Consider the following 24,140-nt stretch of genomic DNA (forward strand, 5'->3'; position numbering starts at 1 on the left):
CCCGCTTTTTCTGCCCTTTTCCTAAGCCGCTAAGCCGCTTATCAGCTGTTCCGCTGATAAGCCGCTTAACAGCTGATCGCTAGAAGCCGCTAGACAGCTGTAGCGCTAATCCGCTAAGGTGTCAATGGGCTTGCTTCGCAAGACGAAAAAAACGCTAGACGAAGAGAATCGCGGAACGGATTATTTTCGTCTAGCAAGGCACCACTGTATTAAAAGACTGGTTACTACCTCCAGTATCGGAGGCAGTATGATGAGGGCTTATGAAATGGAGGCCAGAAATTGGATAACTTTAAAAGAGGATTAGACAGTTTTCATGGAGGATAAGGCTATTGGTGGTTACCTGCCATGATGGCTATATTATGCCACCACAGCTGGAGACAGCATGCCTCTGAATACTAGTTGCTGGGGTCTGCAGGTGGGGAGAGTGCTGCTGCATTCAGGTACTGCTTATGGGCTTCTCAGAGGTATCTGTTTGGCCACTGTGAGACTAAGATGCTACACTGGATGGGCCTTGAGACTTTTCTTGTGTGTCAACAGGAAAACTCAGCTAGAGCTTCTAGGATTATTGTGGTGGGGTGTTTCATTTTGTTTATCTTTATCTACCAAACATCTACTTCTCTGTGTATTCATTTTGTTCTTCAGTGGTGCTTTATATGTCACATCTGGGGTTGGGGAAATTAGATTTTTATTAGTACATGCCAGGTTCGCAATACATAAGATGAGGGGGGAACAACAACTGCAGCCACCTTTCCATAAATGACAAAAGAAATGTACAAAAAGGTAAAGAAGTGACAAATTATTTCACAAAACAAAATGCAAAACCTTGTGCTATTTATTTCTCTGTTAGAACAAGAAAGAAGAGTACAAACAGACTTGATTGGGTTCACTTCAGGGTATTTGCTCTGGAGAATTAAATTGCTTCTAAATCCCACTATATCATTTCAATAACAGTTGCCTTGCTCTTGAATTTCTGCATTTCTGAAATATCAAGGTAGTAAGAACAATGTTTCAAATGGTCACTATCATAATCAGTTGTTGATTGTACTCTGTTTAAAAGAATCTGGAAATTCTGGATGATATCCAACTAAGTCCTGTCCAGTGTAGACACATTGAAAACCACGAACTTGCATTTTTCATTGATTTCCATGGATCTCCTTGTGAGTATGACATAGTTGAATAGCACCCTCTGTGTTCACCATGAACTGCAAATATCTCACTGCTCATATAATATTTTGTTGATTTAAACTGCTTATTAAAAAATCACAAATATTTTGGTAAGTTTTATAGTTAGAGGAAAACTTCATGCTTTGATCAATTCCACTCTCTGAAACGTGGGTCCAGAGGGCACCAGGTGATTCTGCAGAGGAGCTTTCTTCAAGGGGGGACTGCAGAAGGGAGGTGAAATAGATACTCTCACATGTGGTCCCTCACAAATATCATGCCTTGTGCAAAATTCTAGCCTAGAAATTGTGTTTTGAGTCAACTTTGAAAAGCTGGATGCATCTTCTTTCTAAAGTCGGCTTCTGGTTTCCCCCCCTTTTTTAAAGGCACGATTCCCCAATCCACTCTCCAGTACATGAGCAGTCTTACCAGCGTCAGAAAATTCAAGAGATCCACAGCATCTGTGCAACTTACCGCCAGCACCTGTCCAATTTGATCAGAGCTTTTGAGGAGCTCTTGCAGGCCAGCGAAGTGGATTATTGTGTTGCAGAGGGCTTTCGCGAACAGCTGAATCAAAGTGCCCAGCTGTTTGAGAGGCTGGAACAGCAGTGTCTGTATGGTGTGTGGCTGTGTTTGTTGCTTATCTTCAGTTATAGATCTCAGACACACATTCCTATCTGTTTTCTGGGCTCCTATCTGTGTGCCAATGTTTTTTCTTTTCCCTTCTTCTCCTTATCGCATGGTGATTGTTGAAGATTGGGCCCCTCATTTATCATTTAAGATAGGAATATAGATATACTATGGGATCTTCAACAAATGTTGCAGAGTTGAGTGCTGCTGTTCATTTTTTAAAAGGTATATTTTAAACTCTGGGCAGAAATTCCAGGCGATCCCACAAACTGCAATCCCATTGGGTAGCAGTACCAACCAAGTGTGCTACCAAGTGCATGCCCCATTAGGTGTGCAGAAGTGTAACTTTATGGGCACAGCATGGGGTTGCAAATATTTCTGGGTTTGATGTTACTTTGTTTTCCGATACCAAGAGACTTTAATTTGAGAAACAATATTGTAGTTTACATGTCCTAGCTGTATTCTCAAAAGACTTGAGTGTATTCAATTATCATATATCAAATTCTTCACATTGGAAATAAGTTTCTCCAGCGAATAAACATTAAAATGCCTTTCTGTTCAAATCAGCAGATGGTATCATATATACTAATGAAATTGCTGACAACTGAGACAATTCAATATATCTTTGCACAATAGGGTTGCACTGAATCACAAGTAAAGACGAGGGCTGGAGCAGAATATTCAAGCAGGCTGAAAGTTAGAGTGGCAGCCCACTGTTTTGTGGAAGGGCTGTGGTTTGGGGGTGCAGATTTGATTTTTAAAAATTCTGTTTAGTAAAGGCATTTATACTTATCCCTGTAGCCAAAAAAGCTCACAGAGAGACTTAAAAATCAGCAGTAAGAAGGTCCCTGCCCTCAAACTTAGAATATAAAAAGACATGGCTGTCCTTATGATGTCTATGCATCAGCCTGTCATAATAATAACCTTTAAACAAAATTTGCCTTGGGGGAAGGAAGAGTTATTTCTTTCCTCTGGGCTTTTGCAGAGGCAGGGCCACAGGAGAAACTTGTGCTGCTTCTTCAGGTGTTTAGCACAAAATGAGAGCAGCCTCCTCCCCAGCCTGTTTCCCCCCAAATCTTCTGGCATATGGAGGGGACTCAGGAATTGAGTTGACACATCCCTGTCTTTCTGGAGACCCTGTAAAAAAACTGGCCAGATTGGGTTTAGGTGTGGCGCTGCCTGGTGGTCAATAGCAATAATGCAAGCTTGAAAAATTAATTTATTAATTAAAAAAGGAAGCTGCGGTCTTGGCTCCTCCCTGCTCCTCCCTCCCTCAGTTTTTAATTTTGCCTTGTGGGAAGTGGTTGTTTCTTCCTGAGACTTCTGGTGCACACCTTTTTTCAATCTGGTTAATTCCTTGTTTATTCTGCCTCTTGTTGGATTTCTCTGTGGCTCTAGTTCCTTTACCTTCTGCTTATTTTCATTACTTATAAGTATCAGTAGCTTCTGTATTTCTCCCTCTCGAGCCCTAATGCTGAGTGCAGTTAAGGCTTTGGAAACGGAAACTGTTAGTTCTCCATGGGGGTTTAGCCAGTTTTCTGCCACTTTGCTAACAATCTGCAAACAACTGGCTATTGTTCAGTTCTGCTTCTTTGCCTGCATTTAAATGGTAAAGGCACAGATGAAATCCACACTTGCAGCAGCAAACTACAGCCTGTAAAGGCAGTAGGCATGATTCAGCTAGATCTGCCTCTACACAGACTTTAGCTCCAGCCCTCCTCCCATGTAGGCAGCAGCTACTGCTACTTTCAACAGTTATGACAGATCTTCCCAGTTTACCAGCCTCTCCTTCCCCCTCTCTAGGGGATTTCTATACAGAACATCTCAGAGCCAGATCAGGTGTGCCCATAAATTCCCCTTTATATGGCATTATTCTGAGGGAGAGGTGTGCAATAGAAAGCTCAGCAGGAGGCTCTGTCCCTGCTTTGGCTGAAGAATGCTCACTGCACAGAGAGAGAATGGCAATACACTGGACGCTTGGGTTGTGAACATGATCCGCGCGGGATGCACGTTCACAGCCTGCAGCATTTGCAACCCGCGTCTGCGCATGCACGGATTGCGATTTGGCACTTCTGCACATGTGCAAAGCGTGATTTAGCGCTTCTGCGCATGTGCGACCGCCGAAACCCCAAAGTAACCCGTTCTGGTACTTCCGGGCTTAAGCGGTCCGTAACCAGAAAAAACGCAACCTGAAGTGGCTGTAACCCGAGGTATGACTGTATTCCTGTGGAGGACAAGGAGAGCAAGCAGTTCAATCACAAGGAAGCTCTCCCTCAGCTGGACTTAGAAGAATTCCTCATCCTATGGAAACTCCTATCAGAGCCAATGTATTTATGCAGCTCACCCCAGCATGAACCAGCCTCAATATTCAATATTCAGTACTCAATACACAACTGTCCAGAATCGGTCTCAACTGATGCAGTTTTCTGCATTATTTATTCCTTAATTTCTGATCTACTTCACTGCCCCAAGGAGACCTAGCGAAAAAAGTATGTTTACCTTCAGCCCCATATCAGTTTCCAAATGTTCTACATCAACAATCTGTATCTACTACTACTCCCTCCACCTCCAGGAGGCAGTCTAAAGTGTGACCTTCACGCAGGAGTTCTCAGTCGCAACCCAAGCACTCTGTTTCCCTTGAAGACCTTGACTCTGACCATCAGCCACAGGATGAAGGTGATGAATGGAGTGGTGAATGAGGAGTCTGATTCTTGCAGAGTTGCCGGCACTCTGATTTCTTTACTACCTGGTGCAAATCTATTCTGTGATTATTCTGTGATACCTTTACTCTTATATGCTTTGTCTGATAGTTCCTTCATCATACTTTTCTACCTTTCTTACTGGGAAGTCTCAGTGAATCCTTTAGGCAACCTTTTCCTGTTGAAAGCTGCCTCCCACGCTATACTAATACCAAATCTCCCAACTTTCTGGCTTGTTATCTAAAAACTGAAGCAGCGAGGAGCTAAGACGACAGCTTCCTGCTTGAATTGTTTTATTTTTTTTTAAGCTTGCAATGTTGCCTATTGACCGCCAGGCAGTGCCAAACCTAAAATCTGGCGGCAACTTTTACAGGATCTAGAAATACTTTTCATGGTAAATATAAGTCCTTTCTGTAGCAAGCTTGGGGGACAGATTGCAATGGCTTGAGTTTCTTGCAGGGAAGAACTATTAAGAGGGACTTGCATGATTTCTTTGCCTCTCCAACACCCCACCCTTTTCTCCAAGGCCTCTGCATTTGACTTGGGGAGGTTGGGGACTAAGCATGCCAGGTTTGCAGGATGCAGAACCAGGAAAAATCTGGTTTCTTTCAGTGGCAATAAGCCTCTGAATACCAGTAGCTGGGGAGGTGGAGAGAGCACTTTATCTTTTCAGCATAATTTTGAAAGGCTTCTTTTCCCCTATTGCAGGAGAGTCAATAGATGATGAGATGACTCAACTGTGTGGCCTTGCACGAAGGTAAGTGCATCATTCCCTTTTGCTAACCTTTCTTTATCAGTTCAGTACACTTAGCAGTCACAATTGGGGCACAACATTTTTAAGAATTACATTAGGCTGAAGGTTGAGAGTCTGGTGTCCTCCTGCTCCCCTACATATTTTGTGGGGTTCAGGTGAGACAATGAACATATCCCTTGATGAACTCTAGGGCAAATAAGGGAAAAGTTCATTGCTTATTCCACATCAAGGAACCCATTGAAACATCAATTGATCATTGCTATATTAGCATTTTTTTTTGAAGAAAAGAAACCTTATTTGTTTTGCTATTCCATATGAGAAGGGTTACCAGGATTGCCACTCTTTTCAGGCTGCTTAGGAAGCTCTCTCATTAAAAGTTCATTCAGTGGCTTGCAAATCATATTTTTAAAATAGCAGTCCCTGTCATCAGACTCTTGCCCTTTAAAAAGACAGGGGAAAAAGAATGGGGAGGAAAGAGGAAAAGAAGCAAATTCTGACACCAAATTCTTAACATTACAAGATTTTTGTAATGACTGGCTTGGATGGAAACAAGCTGCTCACATTTCAAAATAGAAGCCTTGACACCCAGCCTGGAAGTGACTGTAATGCACTTCCTCCCAGAGTGGAGCATAGCAGGAATCTATGGCTAGTCATACTCTGAGTATACCCTTTTAAATTAATGAATATGACTAGCCTAGATCTATTCAGTGGGTCTACTCTGAGCAGAAAGTAGTTGGAAATAATCCTCAGTTTCTTGTCACTCCCAGATTGGCTCATAAGGGCCCTGTTGATGCCACCACTCCCAGAGCAGCTAATCCTGTTCATCTTCCTCTCAGGGCAGGTGCAACTGATGGCCTTGGGAAGTGTGGGAAGAGGCCCAGTCCATCTGGTAAGAGCAGCAGCAAGTGGAAGTGGTAGTTCCTTGCTGTCTGCTACTTCTATGATTCATAGTGGTCATGAACTTGGCTATGTAACTTACCATAAATAAGCTCTCCAGACATTAGGCAGAATTCATGTTAAGACATCCCCTCTTCTTTTTCTTCTATAGTTTATCTGACTTGGAGATGCCACAAAAGCCATCCTGTTTGGAATCCCCCCAGCCTGAAAAAGAAGAAACGGAGGGCGAGAGGGAAAACCTGGCAATCATGCCAGTCAAATTCCCCCCAGGTAAACTAGTTTACTCTAGCAGAGGGAATCTTTAGCAGCCTTGAGGCATCATTGGAAAAGGAAGTTTCTGGTTTGAATGTCATAATTGGTACACTGGTCGGGTTAGTGGAGACAGGAATTCTGATTGCAGCACTGCAGACAGGACCTACCAGCAAAGAAACTGAAGTTAGTGATGGTTTGAAGATACATCAAGATTTAGATAGGTCTGAGATTGCTAAGTCCATATCAGTAACTGAACAATTTTGTTGTTGGAATCTTTCTGTCTTGAGAGAGTGGAGTGCACCTCTGTGGCTGCAGACATTGATAACTCGTAACTGCTGCCTCCTGCGTTGTTTTTGCTGCATTATATCTTTGCTGACAGGGAACTGTTAGTTAGAATTAAAAGGCTGCACAACCCATAGCAAGTTAAATATCCCTCTCCTGTACATAGCAGAAAAAGGAAATTGCAGTCTGGAAAAAGGCAACTTGAGAGGAAGGAACAGGACATTCTCAAGCCATAAGGCCTTTGCTACTTTTACTAATAATATCCAGATACGCTCCAATAGTCAAGAAGGGAAGATTCATTATATTGGCCCAAATGCAGGTATTGGAAGAAATATAGCCAGGTTAGAGGTTCAGAACTTCAACCCTGCTAGCAATTTATTTTTCAGAAATCAAAAGAATTATACATTAACAAATGCTCAAGATAAGACCAGGCCTAGGGGTAATTATAGAAAATCAAATTATGATACCTTCAGCTCTTCTTTAAGATACCATAACTGACTAGAAAACATCCAAAAAGGTCTTAATAGTTTTTCCTGGAACCTGGCAGGTTGGGATAATAAGGTGGATAAGGATTTTATTTGTATGCTCTAGCAATTTGATAAAATATGTTTGCAGGAGACTTGGTCTTATTAACCTGACCTGCTCCTGCCCTCAACTTACAGGATTGTAACTCTTCTAGCCAGTCAGCTGTTAAGAAATTTAAAAGGGGCTGAGGAAGTCAGAGCTTGACTTATTTTATATGACTTGATTTGGCAGGAGAAGTTTGGATAGCAGATTTTGGAATTCAAAATAATTATATTTGCCAGTAGAAATCAAAACTGAGCTCTATAAGGAATGCATAGCATGGTGGATGCCTACCATGACTGGCTTATTTACTACCATAAACAAGGGCAAAAACTATTGGCCACTTAGCTTGTTAGACATCTCAAAGCTATGCATGGTATCTCCTTCAAAAATAATCAGACTGGTTGCAAAATAACAACATTATTCATGCAAACAAGTAGGTTTCAGAGAAGGACACAGTACCATTGATCAATGTTTTATTCTGAACCATAGTATAAGGAAATAGACTAGGAACATTAAGAATAATCTTTATGTAGCCTTTTTATCTCTGCTGCATTTGCCTCTATTAACCAAAACAGACTGGGAGAAATTTCAAATTGCCAATACTGACTGCCGACTTCTGTTATTGATCTAACAGCTGTACTGAAATGAGGGTCAGAGTAGGTTTAAAACAGGGGTCAGAGTGCGGCGCCCGCCCGCATGAGTGCATGCACCTGCGATTTTCAGGGTCTGCACAGTCACGATTTTCATTGTTTGCACTTGCGCAGATGTGATTTCTGGTATCTGCGTGTGCACAGACGCAATTTTCAGCACCGTGGAAGCGAGTCCCTGTGATGTGCTGCGCCGGTGTAGACCAGCACGCTAGGACTCGCCGAGTGGGCGGCTTGGTTCTGGGGTGACTCGTGGGCCAGCTAAATGGCCTCTTTGGGCTGTTTACAGCCCATGGGCTGCACATTGCCGACCCCTGGTTTAAAAGGTTGCCCTCTGGCTCCCACTCTTTTAAACTTTTATATTAATGACAGGAAAGCCTATATATTACTCTTAATGATTTGTTAGCAAACACTGTCCTAAGTATAAATGGTATTTAGATCAGCAAGCTGTAGAACAAACTCACTCATATCTGGGTGTACTCTTTAGTGAAACCCTCTCTTGGAAGTGCTGTATGGAGGCAGTGAAAGTCAAAGCAGAGAAAAGCATAGGGACATTGATGAAGTTCTATTACAATAAGGTAGGGCAGCTGATTGAACCTGCCCAAAATATACTTGGTAGCAAAGTGCTTATCCAGTGCTCTGTGGTGTTGAAATCTGAGGCTCTGATTTTAACTCCATTAAAGTTTTGGAAACTGTGCAGAATATATATTTTTTCCCTGGAAGAAATACTCTCTACCATCAGGAATATCAGGAGCTCTTCTTTGTACAAAATCCAAGTGGCCGACAATTAAGGCAAGAGCTGACTGCACTAAGTTAAAGTATATTAGAAGAATTGCTGTTATGCCAATTGAGTGTTTTCCTGTGCTGTGCTATAGGAAATTGGGTGAGAACCAGTGCTGAAAAGCAGCTTGTCAAGATATTTTAGACTATGATTTTCCAGAACTGAACTCTGCATTTACCTTGAATACATGTCAACTAAGGGATTGGCTCTTCTGGATAGAATCCAGAAGGGACCTGCAACTTATTAGAAATACTAAATTTCATCCTTAGTATCCACTCCCAAGAACAGAGCATTTTACAGCTAGTTATCTGACTAAACTCTTAACAGCTTCCTTAAAAATGCCTTTATTGAGCTGCGTTTCCAAGTGATGCCCACCACATCCTTGGATGGGTCCCGTGCATCAACAGACTTTGTATTTCTGGTCAACCTCAGATGGAAGATATTACTCATTATCTGTTAGCCTGCCCCCTTATCTATAGACCTGAGATCAGTTTTGAAATTTTTGTTCACATAAATAAACAAGCAGGTAAAGCCTTGCAGAAATGGTCCAGTTTCATTTGAGTGACAACAATAGCTTCATAACTCAGAGAGTGGCCCTCTGTGCATTAGCTGCAAAAAAAAAAAAAAAAAAAAAAAAAGAGGGAAAAGGAGTTTGATAAAATCACTACAGTGGTACCTCTGGATGCGAACGGGATCTGTTCCGAGGCCCTGTTTGCATCCTGAAGTGAACGTAACCCGCGTCTGCACGTGCACGGGTCGTGATTCGTCGCTTCCGCACATGCGCATGACGTCATTTTGAGCATCTGCGCATGTGCGAGCAGCGAAACACGGAAGTAACACGCTCTGTTATTTCCGGGTCGCTGTGGAGAGCAACCTGAAAATGCTTAACCTGAAGCTACTTCAACCCGAGGTATGACTATATTAGTTGTTGTGGTGATTCAGAGGTATAATCTGAAATCAAGCTACATTTAAGCTTACTGGTGTCTCTGGTATCTTCTGCATCGTGGATGTTGGCTTATATTATGGATGTTTGTTCTGTATTATATTATAAATACTATTGCTACAAGTTTGTCATGGCCTTTGGCTAGAACAGTAAAGTTACAAAGAATAACTAGTTTACCCACTACAGGTTTACTAGGCATAGAAGGACATCTACTAGATTTTCTGGCCAGGATTTCATCCTCCGCCATTGTTATTTTAAATTGAGGCACACAGACCTTTTGGCTGACAGAATCTGCTTCATTGTTTTATGAGTACCCTAAGATCAGCTTGGAGCAAAAGATGTAAACATAATAATTCTACAGGAATAAGTTTTGAATTTCAGAACTGAATGGAGTTCACAGTCTTTTCTCATGAAAATCTATTTCTGGATACCCTAAGATTTCTTTATTTCAGTAATATAATTTAAGGTGTGAGAGCACTCATTTTGTTGCTAATATTGTGAAAGTGTAGGTAGTAGGTAGATCCATTTTACCACAAATCACTCGGAGATCTTCTACCAGTGGATTCAATCTGCCTATCCTTGTTTTAGACTTTTAGTGTTTGTATTTTAAAAATAGATGGACTTTTCTCTAAAATTCAAATTAGGAGCTAGAATACAGACAATTGATAGGTGATGTTTAAGTGACATGGTTTCTACCGCTATGAAAGCCCAGGTACTGTTTCATTGGGATTGAAGTGTGCTGCATAATTAATAGGAGGAGTGAGACTTGACCTGGAACAGGACACCCAGTGCAACTGATGCTTACCAGGCTGTTCTGCTAGAGACTCAATTGAAAGCAGGTGGTGTTTGCAAAATGCTCTGTTTAAAATAAAACAGAATTTATTGGAACTGGCTGAACTAACAAATAAAATGGAATAGGTGAATTCCTGACCAATGTGGAAGTTACTGCAGGTGGAGGGAACCTGCAGTCAACCATCAAAGGTACTTTTTAATTGAAACAGAATACTGTGTAATATGCTTCCTTATTTTTTTTTCTGTGCTATGTGAATCAAACTCATCTACTAAATAGTTTCATAAAGTGTTGTCTGAGTTCATGATGCTCTACAGAGTATCATTAGTGAAACTAAGGGGTTCCTGCCCCAGTGAATTTACAAACCACATGTCAACAGTAGTTTGAGATCAGAGGTAGAGAAGGAAGAAGTGAGTGTAGGACAGGGTCACAGGAAGAAGGGAGAAAGGAAGAGTTTCAAAAGGGTGACCAAATGCATTGACATGTAAAGTGGACTTATTTTCAGGAATGAAGCTGGGGAGTTGAAAAAACCCTTTTTTTAGATTAGCTTGCCTTGTCACCTGAGATTGTCACCTGAGATTCTACATATGGTAGCCCTGAATTCAAAAGGTAGGCTGGTTGCACAGGAAAGAGAGGGCCGTCCCTGTGGTGGTACCTCAACTATTGAACTTCCTCCCTAGCAGAACTCAAATTACTGTGTTGAGAAGGTAGTGGGGGACATAATTTGACAAAGCATGAAATGGGAGGTATAGATTGCATTAAGAGTCTTCTATACCTCCTCCCTAATTACTGAAGTGAGGTGAAGTCTTTCTGAGCTTTCAACAGCACTCTACTGCTTTTTCCTTATTCTTCTGTTGTCTTTTAATCCATTTTAGTTGGCATTTTGTATTGCATTTAATTGGTCTGTCAGCTGCCTTGAAAGCTATTCTGATGGGAAAGATGGGAATATAAACATGCGTACATACACACACATATACACGAAAGTGTCGGCAGCTTATTGGTCATCTGAGGGTGGGGAGGCTGATGTTCATGGGCAAGGCTGGAGAAAAAGGGGAAAATAAGAACAGAAAGTTGGGGTGCAAAGTCAGTTGAAAGTCAAAGGTAAGGGTTGATGGAAAGCTGGTGTAAAGATATACAGAGGGTGTCATGTGGTCTCAGTGATGAAAGGGAAAGAGGGGGATGGTTTTGGCAGCAGACCGGTGGGTACAGCTGAGAGGATTCTGTGAGGCAAGACACTGCCAGAGAGAAGGTGCTTGTGGTTGTTGAGGCAGGAGATTACCAGATTTTGTGGGGTGGGGGATGTGGATGGAGGAAGAGATTTTTGTAATGATATTTAAGGGAGAACTGATAACTTGGCAATGGACTTCCATTGCCCTCTGTGAGTTGAAGGAAGATAGGAAATCTGGGTGACTTTTCTTCAATAGCATCAATATAAATCAGGTCAGGGGAACCTCTGGCCCTCTGGTTGTTGCTGGACTCCAGCTCCCTTCAGCCCTAGCCAGCATAGCCAATGGTCAGGGATGATGGGAGCATGGACTCCAATGACATTGGGTGTGGGGGAGCACAGTGATTGTAGCCAACTTTGCTTTGAGAGTTACTGACTTGTGTATGCCCACACAGATTATATTATTACTACTACAGTGGTACCTCAGGTTAAGTACTTAATTCGTTACGGAGGTCCCTTCTTAACCTGAAGCACCACTTTAGCTAATGGGGCCTCCCGCTGCCGCTTCACAATTTCTGTTCTCATCCTGAAGCAAAGTTCTTTACCCGAGGTACTATTTCTGGGTTAGCAGGGTCTGTAACCTGAAGCGGATGTAACCTGAAGCGTATGTAACCCAAGGTACCACTGTATTACTATTAAATTTTCTGTACCACCCTTCATCCAATTTGTGTCAGATTTTATATTTTGTGTGTCAGGGTAAAATGACTGATGCTGGCTTTTGGAGACCTAAATGTGAAAGCCCTCCAGTAACTAGTAAAGAGCCATAATATTTTCAGTCCCCTGCTCCAGACTTTGATATGGCCACTCTCTTGCCATTTATTTAGAGTTGTTGATGGAGCATCTCCAAGAAATACGAATGTTGAGGCACCAGCTTGAGGAATCCATCAGAACCAACGACCAGCTAAGGAAGCAACTTGAGCAACAAGTGTCAGACTCTGCTCAGGATCAAGGTAGAATATTTGAAGTCAAAGTCTGCTTAGGAAGGTTGGAAGGAAGGAGAGCTGTGTAGACCTCCAAAAAAGAAAATAGCCCTCCTTTATATGCAAACAGTGATATCACAATATGGGTTTCATGGGTATTCGTACCTGCCCCATATCAGAAGACACAGGAAAGGCACTGAACTTCCTCCTCAGGCTCTACTTTGAACCCTACTCTTATTAAATGTTGCATTTTTAAGCATCCTATGGTTGCGCTTTTGTTGTTGTTTTTAAATGGTGCTATCTGGAAATTGTGATTCCTCTCAGGAGTAATTTACACTGATGGAAAAGTATATATATAAATGCCTCTGAGTTTGTTCATGAAGTATTTACAAGCAGCTGAAAAGCCATGCTGTTGTCTTGCGAAATGACCACACCTGAAACTATTCCAGTTCTTGTTTTTATGGCTTCATAAAGATTTGAGGAAAGGACATCTGGTTAATGCAGCAGGCATACAATCTCTTACACCTTTTCATCCATCTTTCTGTTACTTTGGTTAATCAAATTTATCACTGTGTGATGGATTCCTTACCACTGCGGAAAAAGGAGCAGGGCTGTTTTGTATTTGTAAGTGAGAGAATCCTCCCAGCTCCTTCGTATTTTGATGGCAAATCAAGACAAGGCACAGGAGATCTATGTTTAAGCTGAAAAGTAGTGTGGGGAGGGGAATCGAGTTGGAAAACCAATGCTGAGGGAATGGAGCGCGTCTCTCCCCTGGTTTGGTTTCTATATCTTTTCTTCTGTGGGGTAAGCAGCTTTGAGGGAGAGTGGATTTGGATCAGAAAACATGAAGGAAAGGGGCTAACCCTCTGCATTGCAGCCTGGTCCTGTTCATTATTTTTTAGGCAAGGAGATAGGATCGCTGCAGTTTCTGTTCAACCTCTTAAGAAATGTGGACTATCTGATGATTAATCTTCAGCCATCTTGTCAATTTGACCTTGAGGCTGTGGGCTCAAACTACACAGCACATAAAATGTATTATTGTGTTTAATGTGGACTTGCTTATTGAATTACTCCATTGCTTATGGCTATTCCAGTACACAAGAAGGGAAGGGGGTTGCTACTGACCCAGTGAAAAGTTGCCCTGTGCTACCTGTTTACTGGATCCAGACAGGGGACATACTTCTGCCAGAGTTTAACCTCTCTCTGGTGGTGACAGCCAGGGAGATGGGCCATCCTGCTCTTCAGACTGATGCTGTCCGGGGTTGGCATAAGTTAGGCTAATCAACGATCTGGAGAGACTTCTCTTCCTTGGCCTTTTTCTTGGCAATTTCTTCTTTTCTCTGTCCCTTGCACAGAACTGGTGATCAGTGGCAAAGCGTTGGTGTGATTGTTGGCTGTGGTGGGGCTTCATGGAGTTTACCCCATCGTAGATTAAATCATTGTAATCCTAACTATTCCGTAAAGTGGGTGAATGTTTTTCCCCATTATGCAGTTGGCTCAGAGAGACTGGCTTTGCTGCAGCCACTCAGTTTATGGTGGAGGGGAGATTTGGGCCATGGAAGTTTCTTGATTCATAGTTCAACCCTTTTACCACTAAAGCTACAAATCACACATCTCTTTCTTACAATATAATTTTATACACACCACTGGCTTGTGGGAGAGCTTCCATAGCTGTGACAAATGAATGAACCTTTGAAACAGCAATATTTGAAGGGGTGGGGGAAAGAAAGCAATGAATGTGGGCTTCTTTACCTGGGCTCCTTGTCTGATCCATTATTGCTTTTATCCATCATATCTTCAAACACCTCTGCAACCTTGACAGCTAGAAACTTGCTTGCTTGTTATAAATGAACTCAGCATTTTGGTGCTGCGAGCAGCTACCCATCACTGACGAAAGCTCAGGCCAGATGTGCCTGTGTTTATGCTCACTGTAACCATCTCAGCTTCATAAACTGCTTGCGTTCCTAGCTTCAGCTTCATATCTGATGCTGGGGACTGGTGATTGTTATAGAGCACTGGCAGCATACAGATTACAAGAGGGAAGGCTGCTGCCCCAAGGAGCTTTCCATCTCAGATTCAGTGCATGGAAATAAAGCGGGGAGAGGGAAGAGGAGGAAGAGGGATGTGGAGGCAGGAATGAACAAGGAAAGAGTATGGATGATTCAGTCACTGTACTTAGGCTTGGTTTCAGGGTTAGTTGCAATAGAATATGGGAACTAGGGGGCTGAGGCAAAAGATTTCATGGAAAAGGCTTAGGTACCATGGTTTCCTGCTTAAAACCCTTGGCATATTAAAACACAATACAAAGACATTCTCAGTTTAATAAACCGTGGTATTTTAAGCAAGATTATTGTGTCTGAACTGGACCACACTCAACTGAAGAATCATGTCAAATAGCAGATAAGGAGGTTTAAATATGGCTTGAGGTGATAGCTAAACTGAGGAGTGTTTTGTTATCAACCAGCTAAACAAAGTAAGAAGTCATTGTTTGCACATACCATGGTGTGATGTGATATCCTACTTGACAAGCCATAGCTACAGTCAGTGCTCCACCATCAGAATCTAGTGTTTCATAGAAATGAGAGAGAATTCATGAAGTTGAGTGGGACAGAAATTGGAAGTGGGCAGGTGGTTCTAAACCATGGCTTCCCAATTATATATCTGGGATCTAAAGCCATGGTCTGGCTTCTAAGCTATGGCTAGCACAAACCCTGGTTTGACCTGTTGTCTGTATAGCGCAAATGAATATGAGTTTCTAAAACTGAGAAGAAGAAGAAGAAGAAGAAAAGTTCAAAATTCTTTAAAGGTAATTAATATGCTTCTTGATTTCAGTGGAGTATACCTTCAGGTATCTAGGATTCATTTTGTGAGGTGGGGATGGGGGAGAACTCCGTGGCTCCGAGCCCCAGTGAGGAGTCACCCTTTCTTCCAAGCCCTTGAATAACTAAAATAAAGGTGAAATAATGGGGACTTGTATTACTGCCACATAGTCTTTGTTTCACAAGTGGCTCCAGGCATGTTGAGGTCAGCCTTGTTAAGGGGGGGGAGAGTTCTCTTAACCTCTAGCAGAGGGGCCCCTCCTCTTGTAAAGTCTACCTGCACAACTGCTCTTTCAGCAGATGAAAATTGCAATTCAACCAATAGATCAACTGGAACTTGTCAAACGCAAAACTAGCATCCTCCTTTTATTCTTCTTTCTTTCCTTTTTTCCTTTTTGTAAATGCAGTAATTTACCAGAGTGTTGAAAATGACTGCAAATTCGTCTTCTTGCAATCTCTAGCTGGAGGCCCAAGATAAGTGTGGCAATGTCTGCACCCAACATCATTATCTGCCAGGGATAATTTGCAATTTTACTGATATTAGCCCAGCATCAGTAGTGGTGTTGGAATGGCTTGATCAGAGTCCACCTGAATTACCTTTTACTCTGATGATAACCTTCAGAATATATAGGGGATAAATAGCTTTCATAGTGTGTGTATTGCCCCCCTCCCTGCATTGTTTAAATTGTTCTTGTCTGGAAAAGTTTAATCTTTACTGACCTAGAGATGACTCATAAATCGTTTTTATGTATATATTTATAGGTTCTGCAAACGTTTGTATTCGTGGCTCGGAGCAACATAATTCCCTGACTTCTGAAATTCATTTCCTGAGGAAGCAAAATCAGGCTTTGAATATGATGCTGGCAAAGGGATCTCAAGGTACGATAAGAAACTCGGTGTTAAAGAGAGAGCACAACAATTTGGAGTTATTTGTTTGAAAATGGTAGGACAATATTGTTGTGCCTTTTCAACACCACACTCGAGAAGAGAATGTTTTGTAGGTGCTAGTTTGCCTGTTACAATATCTGCTGTACTCAACAGATTTCTGAAAACGCTGCTTTGAAAAGAAGATCGCTAGTCCTCATTGTCTCATTTATTTATTGCAACATTCATATCTACAATCAAACTCCTCTACCCCACAAAAGTGTTTCACAATCTGAATAAAATAATAATCAGTAAAACTGCATATAAAACCTTTTGTAGAGAGGCAAAATGGTAGCAACTTGTAAATGGAGCATTGTGGAGGATGCTTAGCAACTGCAAGGAGATCTCATTCCAGCAGCTGATGGACATCACCTTCCTTCTTATGATAAAATCCCTCTTATAGAACTCAGGCATTTTAAGGGTTAATTTTTTATTTCTTTGAAATGCATTTTCTATTCCAGAGCCTCAGAAGAGAAAATTGGGATGCTAGAATTGTAAATGTCACATGAGTATCTCATTTCACTTATTGCTTCTCTGAGTTGTGGGCGTCTTTAATGTTGAAATAAATATATAAATCATTAATTTCCCCTAGCAGTTTTGCTCAGGTTATGCTTAAATTGTCAACAAACTGAGCTTTGTTTCCTTCCAGAGAAACAAAAGGAAAATGAAAAGTTGAGAGAATCCTTGTCGAAGAAGCACCTTGCTGCCGAGCGCCTTCACAAGGACTACGAGCACCTCAAGAAGGAGAAGGAGAAACTGCAGAAGCAGCTTGGGAAGCAAGAGGAAGAAAATGGGCATCTGACTCATGATATTTACAGTGTTAGAAATGAACTAAACAGGTAGTAACCCTGTTATTTCTCTCCCAAAACATATTTCCAAAGAATGTAGTCATGCTGCAGTTCGCATCACAGTCAGTGGGTGAAGCTATGAACTTCACGGTGGTGACAAACTGGGCTCTTGGAGCTGCTGGCCATCACAGTAGTGTTGAAGGGCGAGGAGGAAGAAATCAGAGATGGGAGTGAGCAAGTGACCCAGACCTGAGAGCAGAGGTTTGGTGAGGTTTGAGGGGAGGAGTGGTTTGGACAAGGCTTAGACTGTAGGTAAGGGGAAGGGCGTGGCAGGTAGATGAGGCTGGCGAGCAGAACAAGCAGAGTCAAACCCCTAGTAAGGCTGCATGAAGGTAAAGCATAGTCCTCTGCCCCAGGATTGAGGAGGTAGCCTCCTTTTTCTGAAATAATAGAACTCAGGGCAAGATGTGGCTGGGTGGCATGTACTTCAGTACCAAGATTACAGGTATCTTTGGGTGGCTTTGCCTTTGCAGTCAAGGAATCACAGAACTGTAGTGTTGGAAGGGACTCAAAGGCTCATCCAGTCTAACCCCCTAAACTGCAGGAATTTCTTTAGCCTCAACCCTGTCCTGCCTTCCAGCTTTTGCTTCCCCCTCCTACAAAGCATCACGCTCCATGATCACCCATTCCCCCCTCCTTAAATTCATCATGAATCTAAGACTGTGCAACTGTTTCCCCCTGAAACCAGCCTTGCCCAGTTTGGAGACTGAAAATCCCACTCAAGAGAGGGAGCAGGTACAGAAGGGCTGGACCACTCCAACCATCCTCTTCCTCCCCCCTCTACCATCTCAGGCAAGACCCTAGAGGGAGCAAAACATCTCCCTCAATGACACACCTGTCCTAGCCAGCCGACCCAGTAGAGAGTCCCTTTGTATTAGTAAATGGTACCTCTGGATGTGAACGGGATCCGTTCCGGAGCCCCGTTTGCATCCTGAAGCGAACGCAACCCACATGTGTGTGGGTCACAATTTGCTGCTTCTGCGCATGCATGTGATGTCATTTCGAGCGTCTGCGCATGCGCGAGCGGCGAAACCCAGAAGTAATGTGCTCCGTTACTTCTGGGTCACCGCGGAGTGCAACCCGAAAGCGCTCAGCCCAAAACTACTTCAACCCGAGGTATGACTGTATTACCATTTTAATAGCCCTGGGAGTGCCTAGTAGGGTCATTGGGGGGTGCTTCTGTTCCTTTCCTCCGCTGATGGAATGGAAACATCACCTATCCCCCCTCTGAGTGGGCTAGACACTTCCCCATTGACTGGCAACTGTCCCAAGCGCCCACATCTCTGCCAGAAGTGACCACCCTGCCCCCAGCTGCTCCACTCACACCCCAAGAATCTGGAGCCCCTGCACCCAGCCGGGTGGGGGGTGTCTTCTCACCTGATGACCAGCCACCACAGATGGCACAGAGGTGCTTCTTGAGCACCATGGCCCCATGTGGGTGGATGCCCAACACCCTCATGCCCAGGAAGGGTTTCACATAATCCGAGCTGTTGACCAAGTGGAGCCCCGACAGGTTCACTGTGGAGTTGATCTGGAGGGCTGCTGACAGGGCTGAATTGAGATTGTATACTATGGGTAGCCAGCATGAGTCCCCGTTCCCCCAGACATGTGACCGCAGCTCTCGTCCTCCCTGACCACTGGCCATGTTGGCTGGAGCTGATAGGAGTTGTAGTCCAACAACATCTGGAGGGCACCATATTGGCTACCCCTATGATATGCACAGGTCACGTATTTGCTTTGTTTATGTAAAATTTGTTTATGTAAATTCAGGAGCAGATGATGGGAGAAGAGAGAGTGTGTTTAAAACCTTCTCACTACCTCCTGGGAAGGGCTCTGGCTCAATTGTAGAACATCGGCTTTTCATAGAAAAGGTCCCAGGCTCATTCCCCAATGTCTCCAGATTGAGTTCAGAGAGAACCACCTTTGAAACCCTGGAGAGCCACTGTTACTCAGCATAGCCAAAACTGAGCTAGATGGGCAACTAGTGTGAATAGAAGGCAGCTTCCTATGCTTTTATGTACTGCTTTGTGCTTCAAAATGCCTCCCCCAGCCACTTTTCCAGATGTATGTTTACCCTTGCAAGTGCATCTGGAAGCCTGCAAGAGAGGGAGGGTTAGCATCTTTGAGGGGGATTTTGAGCAGATGGGAAAGACTTTAATTCCTCCCCCAGTGCTCCATTCTAAATTGCTGCCTTTCTGAAACTGCTTTTCCATACACAGTGAGCATTGGATTTTAAAAACAAAACATTGGCAGGTAGCCTCTAGTGTAGCCATCAGGATGTGTAGGCTAAACATTGCAGGAAGTAATAATAATAACAACAACAACCCAAACAATTGGGGACAAAATCATTCATTTGTGGTTTTGGAAGGTTTTATCCTTTCCTTGTGGTGGGTTGCTCAAGTTTCTGCAGCTATCCATTCTGCATTGACCTGAGTGTGGTCAAGTTGATCATCTCCATCCTGAACTGTGATCTGGATGGTGGGGGTTAGTCTGTGTAGGGCTGATAACATCAAAAATCCTCCTTAGGGTAAGAGTTGTCAATGACCTGGTCTGTTCTAGTCCTGTAATTCTAAATTTTCTTTCCTGAGGCATCATTGGTTTTTCATGATAGCAAAAATTGTGTTAGCACAGCCTGGCCACAATTTATGGTGCCAGTGTTTAAACTCATACTGACCAGTTCAATTGGAATGTCACAGGCTGCAAATTGAGCTGAACGCCAAACAGCATCAGCTGTCAGAGAACGACAAATTACTACACTCACTACAACTGGAGCTGAAGGTATACGAAAAGTTAGATGAAGCAATCAGAAGTCAAAAAGGTATGAAACAATATGATCTTGGTGGTAGGTCCCACTATATGCTCCCTCAGAAATTCACACCAGGCTTTTGCTTTTCCTGCTCAGTTCCTACATTGCAATTGCTGCCAAGATTGGACACCTATCCTCTCCATTCTGAACAGAGGAGAGGTGCTAGGTACTTCTCTCTTGGAGCAAGTGCTTTGGTGGCTGATGTTGGTCTTTTATTCCTCTTTGATAGAGCTGCTGATGAGGCAGGAGAGGCATGCCCACACCTTTTGTGGTCATGTCTCTTCTATGTGCTTTGAAATGTGGCAGACATTTTGTGTTATACTGTGCCTATGCAACAGCTGTTTTGTGGCTTGGTGACCCCTGGGATGCAGGATGCAAACTTTTACTAAATGCTTGCAGAGAAACGTGTAAGCACTAACCCACCTGGATCTCACCCATCACTAAGATTAACTAGGAAACGGCTTCTCCCAAGGAAACCAGTCGTGCCATTTTGCTCATCCTTATGTTTGCTGCATCCTCTTCCTCTGTTCCCACAGCATTCTCTGTTGATATTCAAGTTTGGGGATTCTTGTAAGCACAGGGAAAGCAATGGTTAGCTACCTGTCACCCATAGTTTCATTAGAAAGCAAGGTGATTTTTACATTATGGACCACTTGCTACTCCCTGGAACTACCCATCATGCACCCGTAATGGGGAAATGAAGGTACCATGTATGGGGGTTTATGTGAACCTCATGCAAGTGCACCGCAGATCCAGGGGTGCAGCAAATGCAGATTTAACCTCTCTGAATGGCATTTGTTTCTGTTCTGCATCAGAGAAGACATTTTTTAAAAAAAATCATTTTCTTAGAGAAGCTTTTAAATCACCATTTGTCTGGGCCAAACGCATGCTGGATCCTCTTTCTTTTAGGCTGCAGAAGACCTAACATCTGTCGGTAAAATGTGTGGACTAGTTACATTAGTGAACTTCTTTACATGGCATCATTTAGCAATTACATGGCATGCCACTGGAAGAAAGAGAAGGAAAAGAGAGAGAATGATAATTTTTTTTTGGGGGGGGGGTAACACAAATTCTACAATTTCTCATCCTAGAGTTGATCCTACAAGTTCACTATCAGAAAACAGCTAATTGGGTTCAAGTAGCCCCATTTATTAGCAACAAACAGGAAAGGCAATGAGCTTTTAATTGTCTCTGCGTAGGTAGTTTTAAAATACTGCCATTTGGCCTGTGTTCTGCCCCTGGCATATTTCACAAAAATGCCCAGATGATTAAGAGAAACTTTCCTCTTCATTTTTACAGTAGTAAGTGTGACTGTATTAGAAGGCAAGATTGGACACAGTTGAGCAGGGAACAGAGCCTGCATTTCCCACATCTAAGCCCAGGGCTGCTTTCATGCCTCCATTGATGAACTTAGAGCTGAGGCAGAGGGTTAAAAAGTGAGCTGTTACAATTTTAGCTGCAAGGGAGAAAGGTCTTCCTGGAAAATAATGCTTAGCATTCCAACCACAGATATGGCCCATCTGTTTATGAAACCATAAACCTTTGCCTTTTTGGCAGATTAAGAATACCTGGGATTCTCAGTTTCCATGATTAAATGTTGTCCAGGCTTTTGATGAAACTGCCTTCATTTTCAGTATCTACTCTTCCTTCTTTCTGTTTTTTTCTTTTTCATGCCATGCTTCCAAATGCCCTTCAGGATATATATCCCCCAGTCCATTAATATACATAATTTTACCTTGGGTATGCAACATTAGCTTTTACGGACAAAGTGATTTTTAAATTATTATTTTTTTGGCTCTTATTAAATCTTTGGAGGATAGAAGTAATTAAGGTTGGAGAGGGGTGTGTATTTGTGTGCGCAACCCTCTTCCCTTTTAAATTATTATCATCTACTGTTTGTAGTAGTTAGTTCATAATATCTGGCTCAAATGCACTCATCCAGCATGTTAATAATGACTCTTTTTATTGTTTGCAATGGTAATTAAAAACAAACCCCAACTCCTAAGATCTCGGCCGTGACGGATCAGATGAATGCTGGAAAGATCAAAACCATCCACTTGACTTGCATGAACTATTGACTGAAATACAGAACTTCAGAATGCAGCTTGAAAGGAGCATCAAGGCAAACAAGACGTTGCATGAAAAATTGGAAGAACAGCTTTCCGGAGGAAAGAGAGAGAGAGACAGCTTGGGGTCAACTGTAAATATCAGCTGCCTTTTAAAGCAAGAATTGCAGCATTACACTGGGATAAACGGTATGGTGTATGGTGCACAATCAGGTTTTGTGTGTTGGTTTGATGGGGTTTTCCTCCAATCCATTTTGTTGGAAATATATGCTGAACTGAGCGCATTTGTGTGTTGTGTCGTGTTGTGTTGTTTGCTTCTATCCCCTCTTCCCACCAAATCTAACCTAGAGGCAGCTTGAGATTTCAAATGGAGGGAGGTCAAAATACAAGCTCCCCTAATTCAAAAGTGTCCCCATTGAGTCTGATCTAGCTGCACCTTTTAAACCTGATCCAAAATGGAGATGGTACCCTGCTGCTACCCAGTAATCTTTGCCAATACTTCCCCACCCAAAGAATGTGTCCTAGTGTTAAAAAGGTAAAGGTAAAGGTACCCCTGCCCATACGGGCCAGTCGTGTCCGACTCTAGGGTTGCGTGCTTATCTCGCTTAAGAGGCCGGGAGCCGGCGCCGTCCGAAGACACTTCTGGGTCACGTGGCCAGCATGATGAAGCTGCAGCTGGCGAGCCAGCACCAGTGCCGCACACGGAAACGCTGTTTATCTTCCCACTATAAAGCGGTACCTATTTATCTACTTGCACTTAAGAGTGCTTTCGAACTGCTAGGTGGGCAGGAGCTGGGACCGAACGACGGGAGCTCACCTCGCCATGGGGATTCGAACCGCCAGCCTTACGATCAGCAAGTCCTAGGCACTGAGGTTTTACCCACAGCGCCACCCGCATCCCACAGTGCCACCCGCGTCCCTAGTGTTAGTTCCAGCTAAAGAGAGGCCTTCCAGGGTAGTGTGTGTGTGTGTGTGAGAGAGAGAGAGAGAGAGAGAGAGAGATCCATCCCCATTGCCTGTAACTACATATCCTGCCTTTTTACTACGACCAGCCTAATTTTTGTGCATTATCAAAAGCGTGATTGAAAAGCTCAGGATTCTGGGGGTGCTTGCCAAGAATGCTGCTAGAGCCCAAATGGTTTTGTGGGATGCGGGAATTTTGCAAGAGCCTCATCAATCTTTGCAGGGGTGAGGTCGGACATCACAAGTCTAAACCTGGCAATTCAGCATTTACCTCAGGAACCTCCAGCTGTTGGAGGCAGCATTCCTCTGAATGCCAGTTGCTGTGAATACCAGTGCTGGGGAGAGTGCCTGTGGGCTTCCGATGGGCATCTGGTTCACCACTGTGAGAGCAGGATGCTGAACTCAATGGGTCTTTGGCCTGATCCAGGAATGCTCTACTTATATTCTTATGTAACCATTCATATGTTTTGCTTTGGAGGTGGGGGACCAGTTTGCCAGCTATCACTGTTACCGTAGAACTGTTGAATTCAGTTTTCAAACAGTTTTGCTTACCTGAATGGCTTGTTACTTGCACAAGCATTTGCTTCAGGAGGCCAAGCATTACTCAGGAACAATCAATATGTGCTTTGGGTGGTCTGTGAATAAATCAGCAGAATAAATTTTATGCCCTAGAGGAATATTTTCCCACTATTTGCATTGAGATTCAGTGAAGTACTCTAGCAGTTTGCAACATAAGGGGAGACAGAAATAGCCACCATGGAAATCTGAATATTAAAAGGAACATCCAGAGCATTGTAATGCCATAGAACATAATGAATGCCCTGTAGCTCAGAACACTACAGAACAAATATTGCAGCTCCATTGACTGGCTTAGTCTTGTACTTTTGACCTTGCTGAGTAGAGCTCAGACAAATGTAGACAAATCACACTGTGCTGATATATGCAGAAGTGGGTTTGTGTGTTTCAGAGGCGTGAAGTTACAAGTTTACAGCAAATTTAAATTTTATGGTGCAAGTTGGGTTACCTTTGTAGGAAATAAATTTGAGATGCCCAGCTTTGATTTTTAGTGTGTCTGTGTGAATCGTAGGGGTTGTACCCTGTGTTAGCGCTACTCAGAATCAAGGTGGATTTAATTTAAATCAAATCGTCAGTAAGACTTGATTTAA

General features: G+C 43.0%; 1 protein-coding gene across 6 annotated transcripts in view; it reads left to right on the top strand.

Moving 5' to 3' along the window:
- Positions 1-24,140, top strand: part of CDK5RAP2 (CDK5 regulatory subunit associated protein 2) — a 131,240-nt gene that overhangs the window by 94,653 nt on the left and 12,447 nt on the right. For 4 of the 6 annotated variants that reach the window (XM_083721570.1, XM_083721571.1, XM_083721572.1 and 1 more), the window contains exons 25-32: positions 1,548-1,780; positions 5,199-5,247; positions 6,293-6,411; positions 12,453-12,578; positions 16,130-16,246; positions 16,941-17,130; positions 19,836-19,957; positions 21,952-22,200. In XM_083721570.1, the coding sequence (XP_083577696.1) occupies positions 1,548-1,780; positions 5,199-5,247; positions 6,293-6,411; positions 12,453-12,578; positions 16,130-16,246; positions 16,941-17,130; positions 19,836-19,957; positions 21,952-22,200 (1,205 nt within the window). The remainder of the gene's footprint in view (positions 1-1,547; positions 1,781-5,198; positions 5,248-6,292; positions 6,412-12,452; positions 12,579-16,129; positions 16,247-16,940; positions 17,131-19,835; positions 19,958-21,951; positions 22,201-24,140) is intronic. The other 2 variants (XM_083721573.1, XM_083721574.1) reach the window with 1 other exon arrangement.

The sequence above is a fragment of the Podarcis gaigeae genome, assembly GCF_964106915.1.
Source record: "Podarcis gaigeae genome assembly, chromosome: Z".
Taxonomy (NCBI): Eukaryota; Metazoa; Chordata; class Lepidosauria; order Squamata; family Lacertidae; genus Podarcis; species Podarcis gaigeae.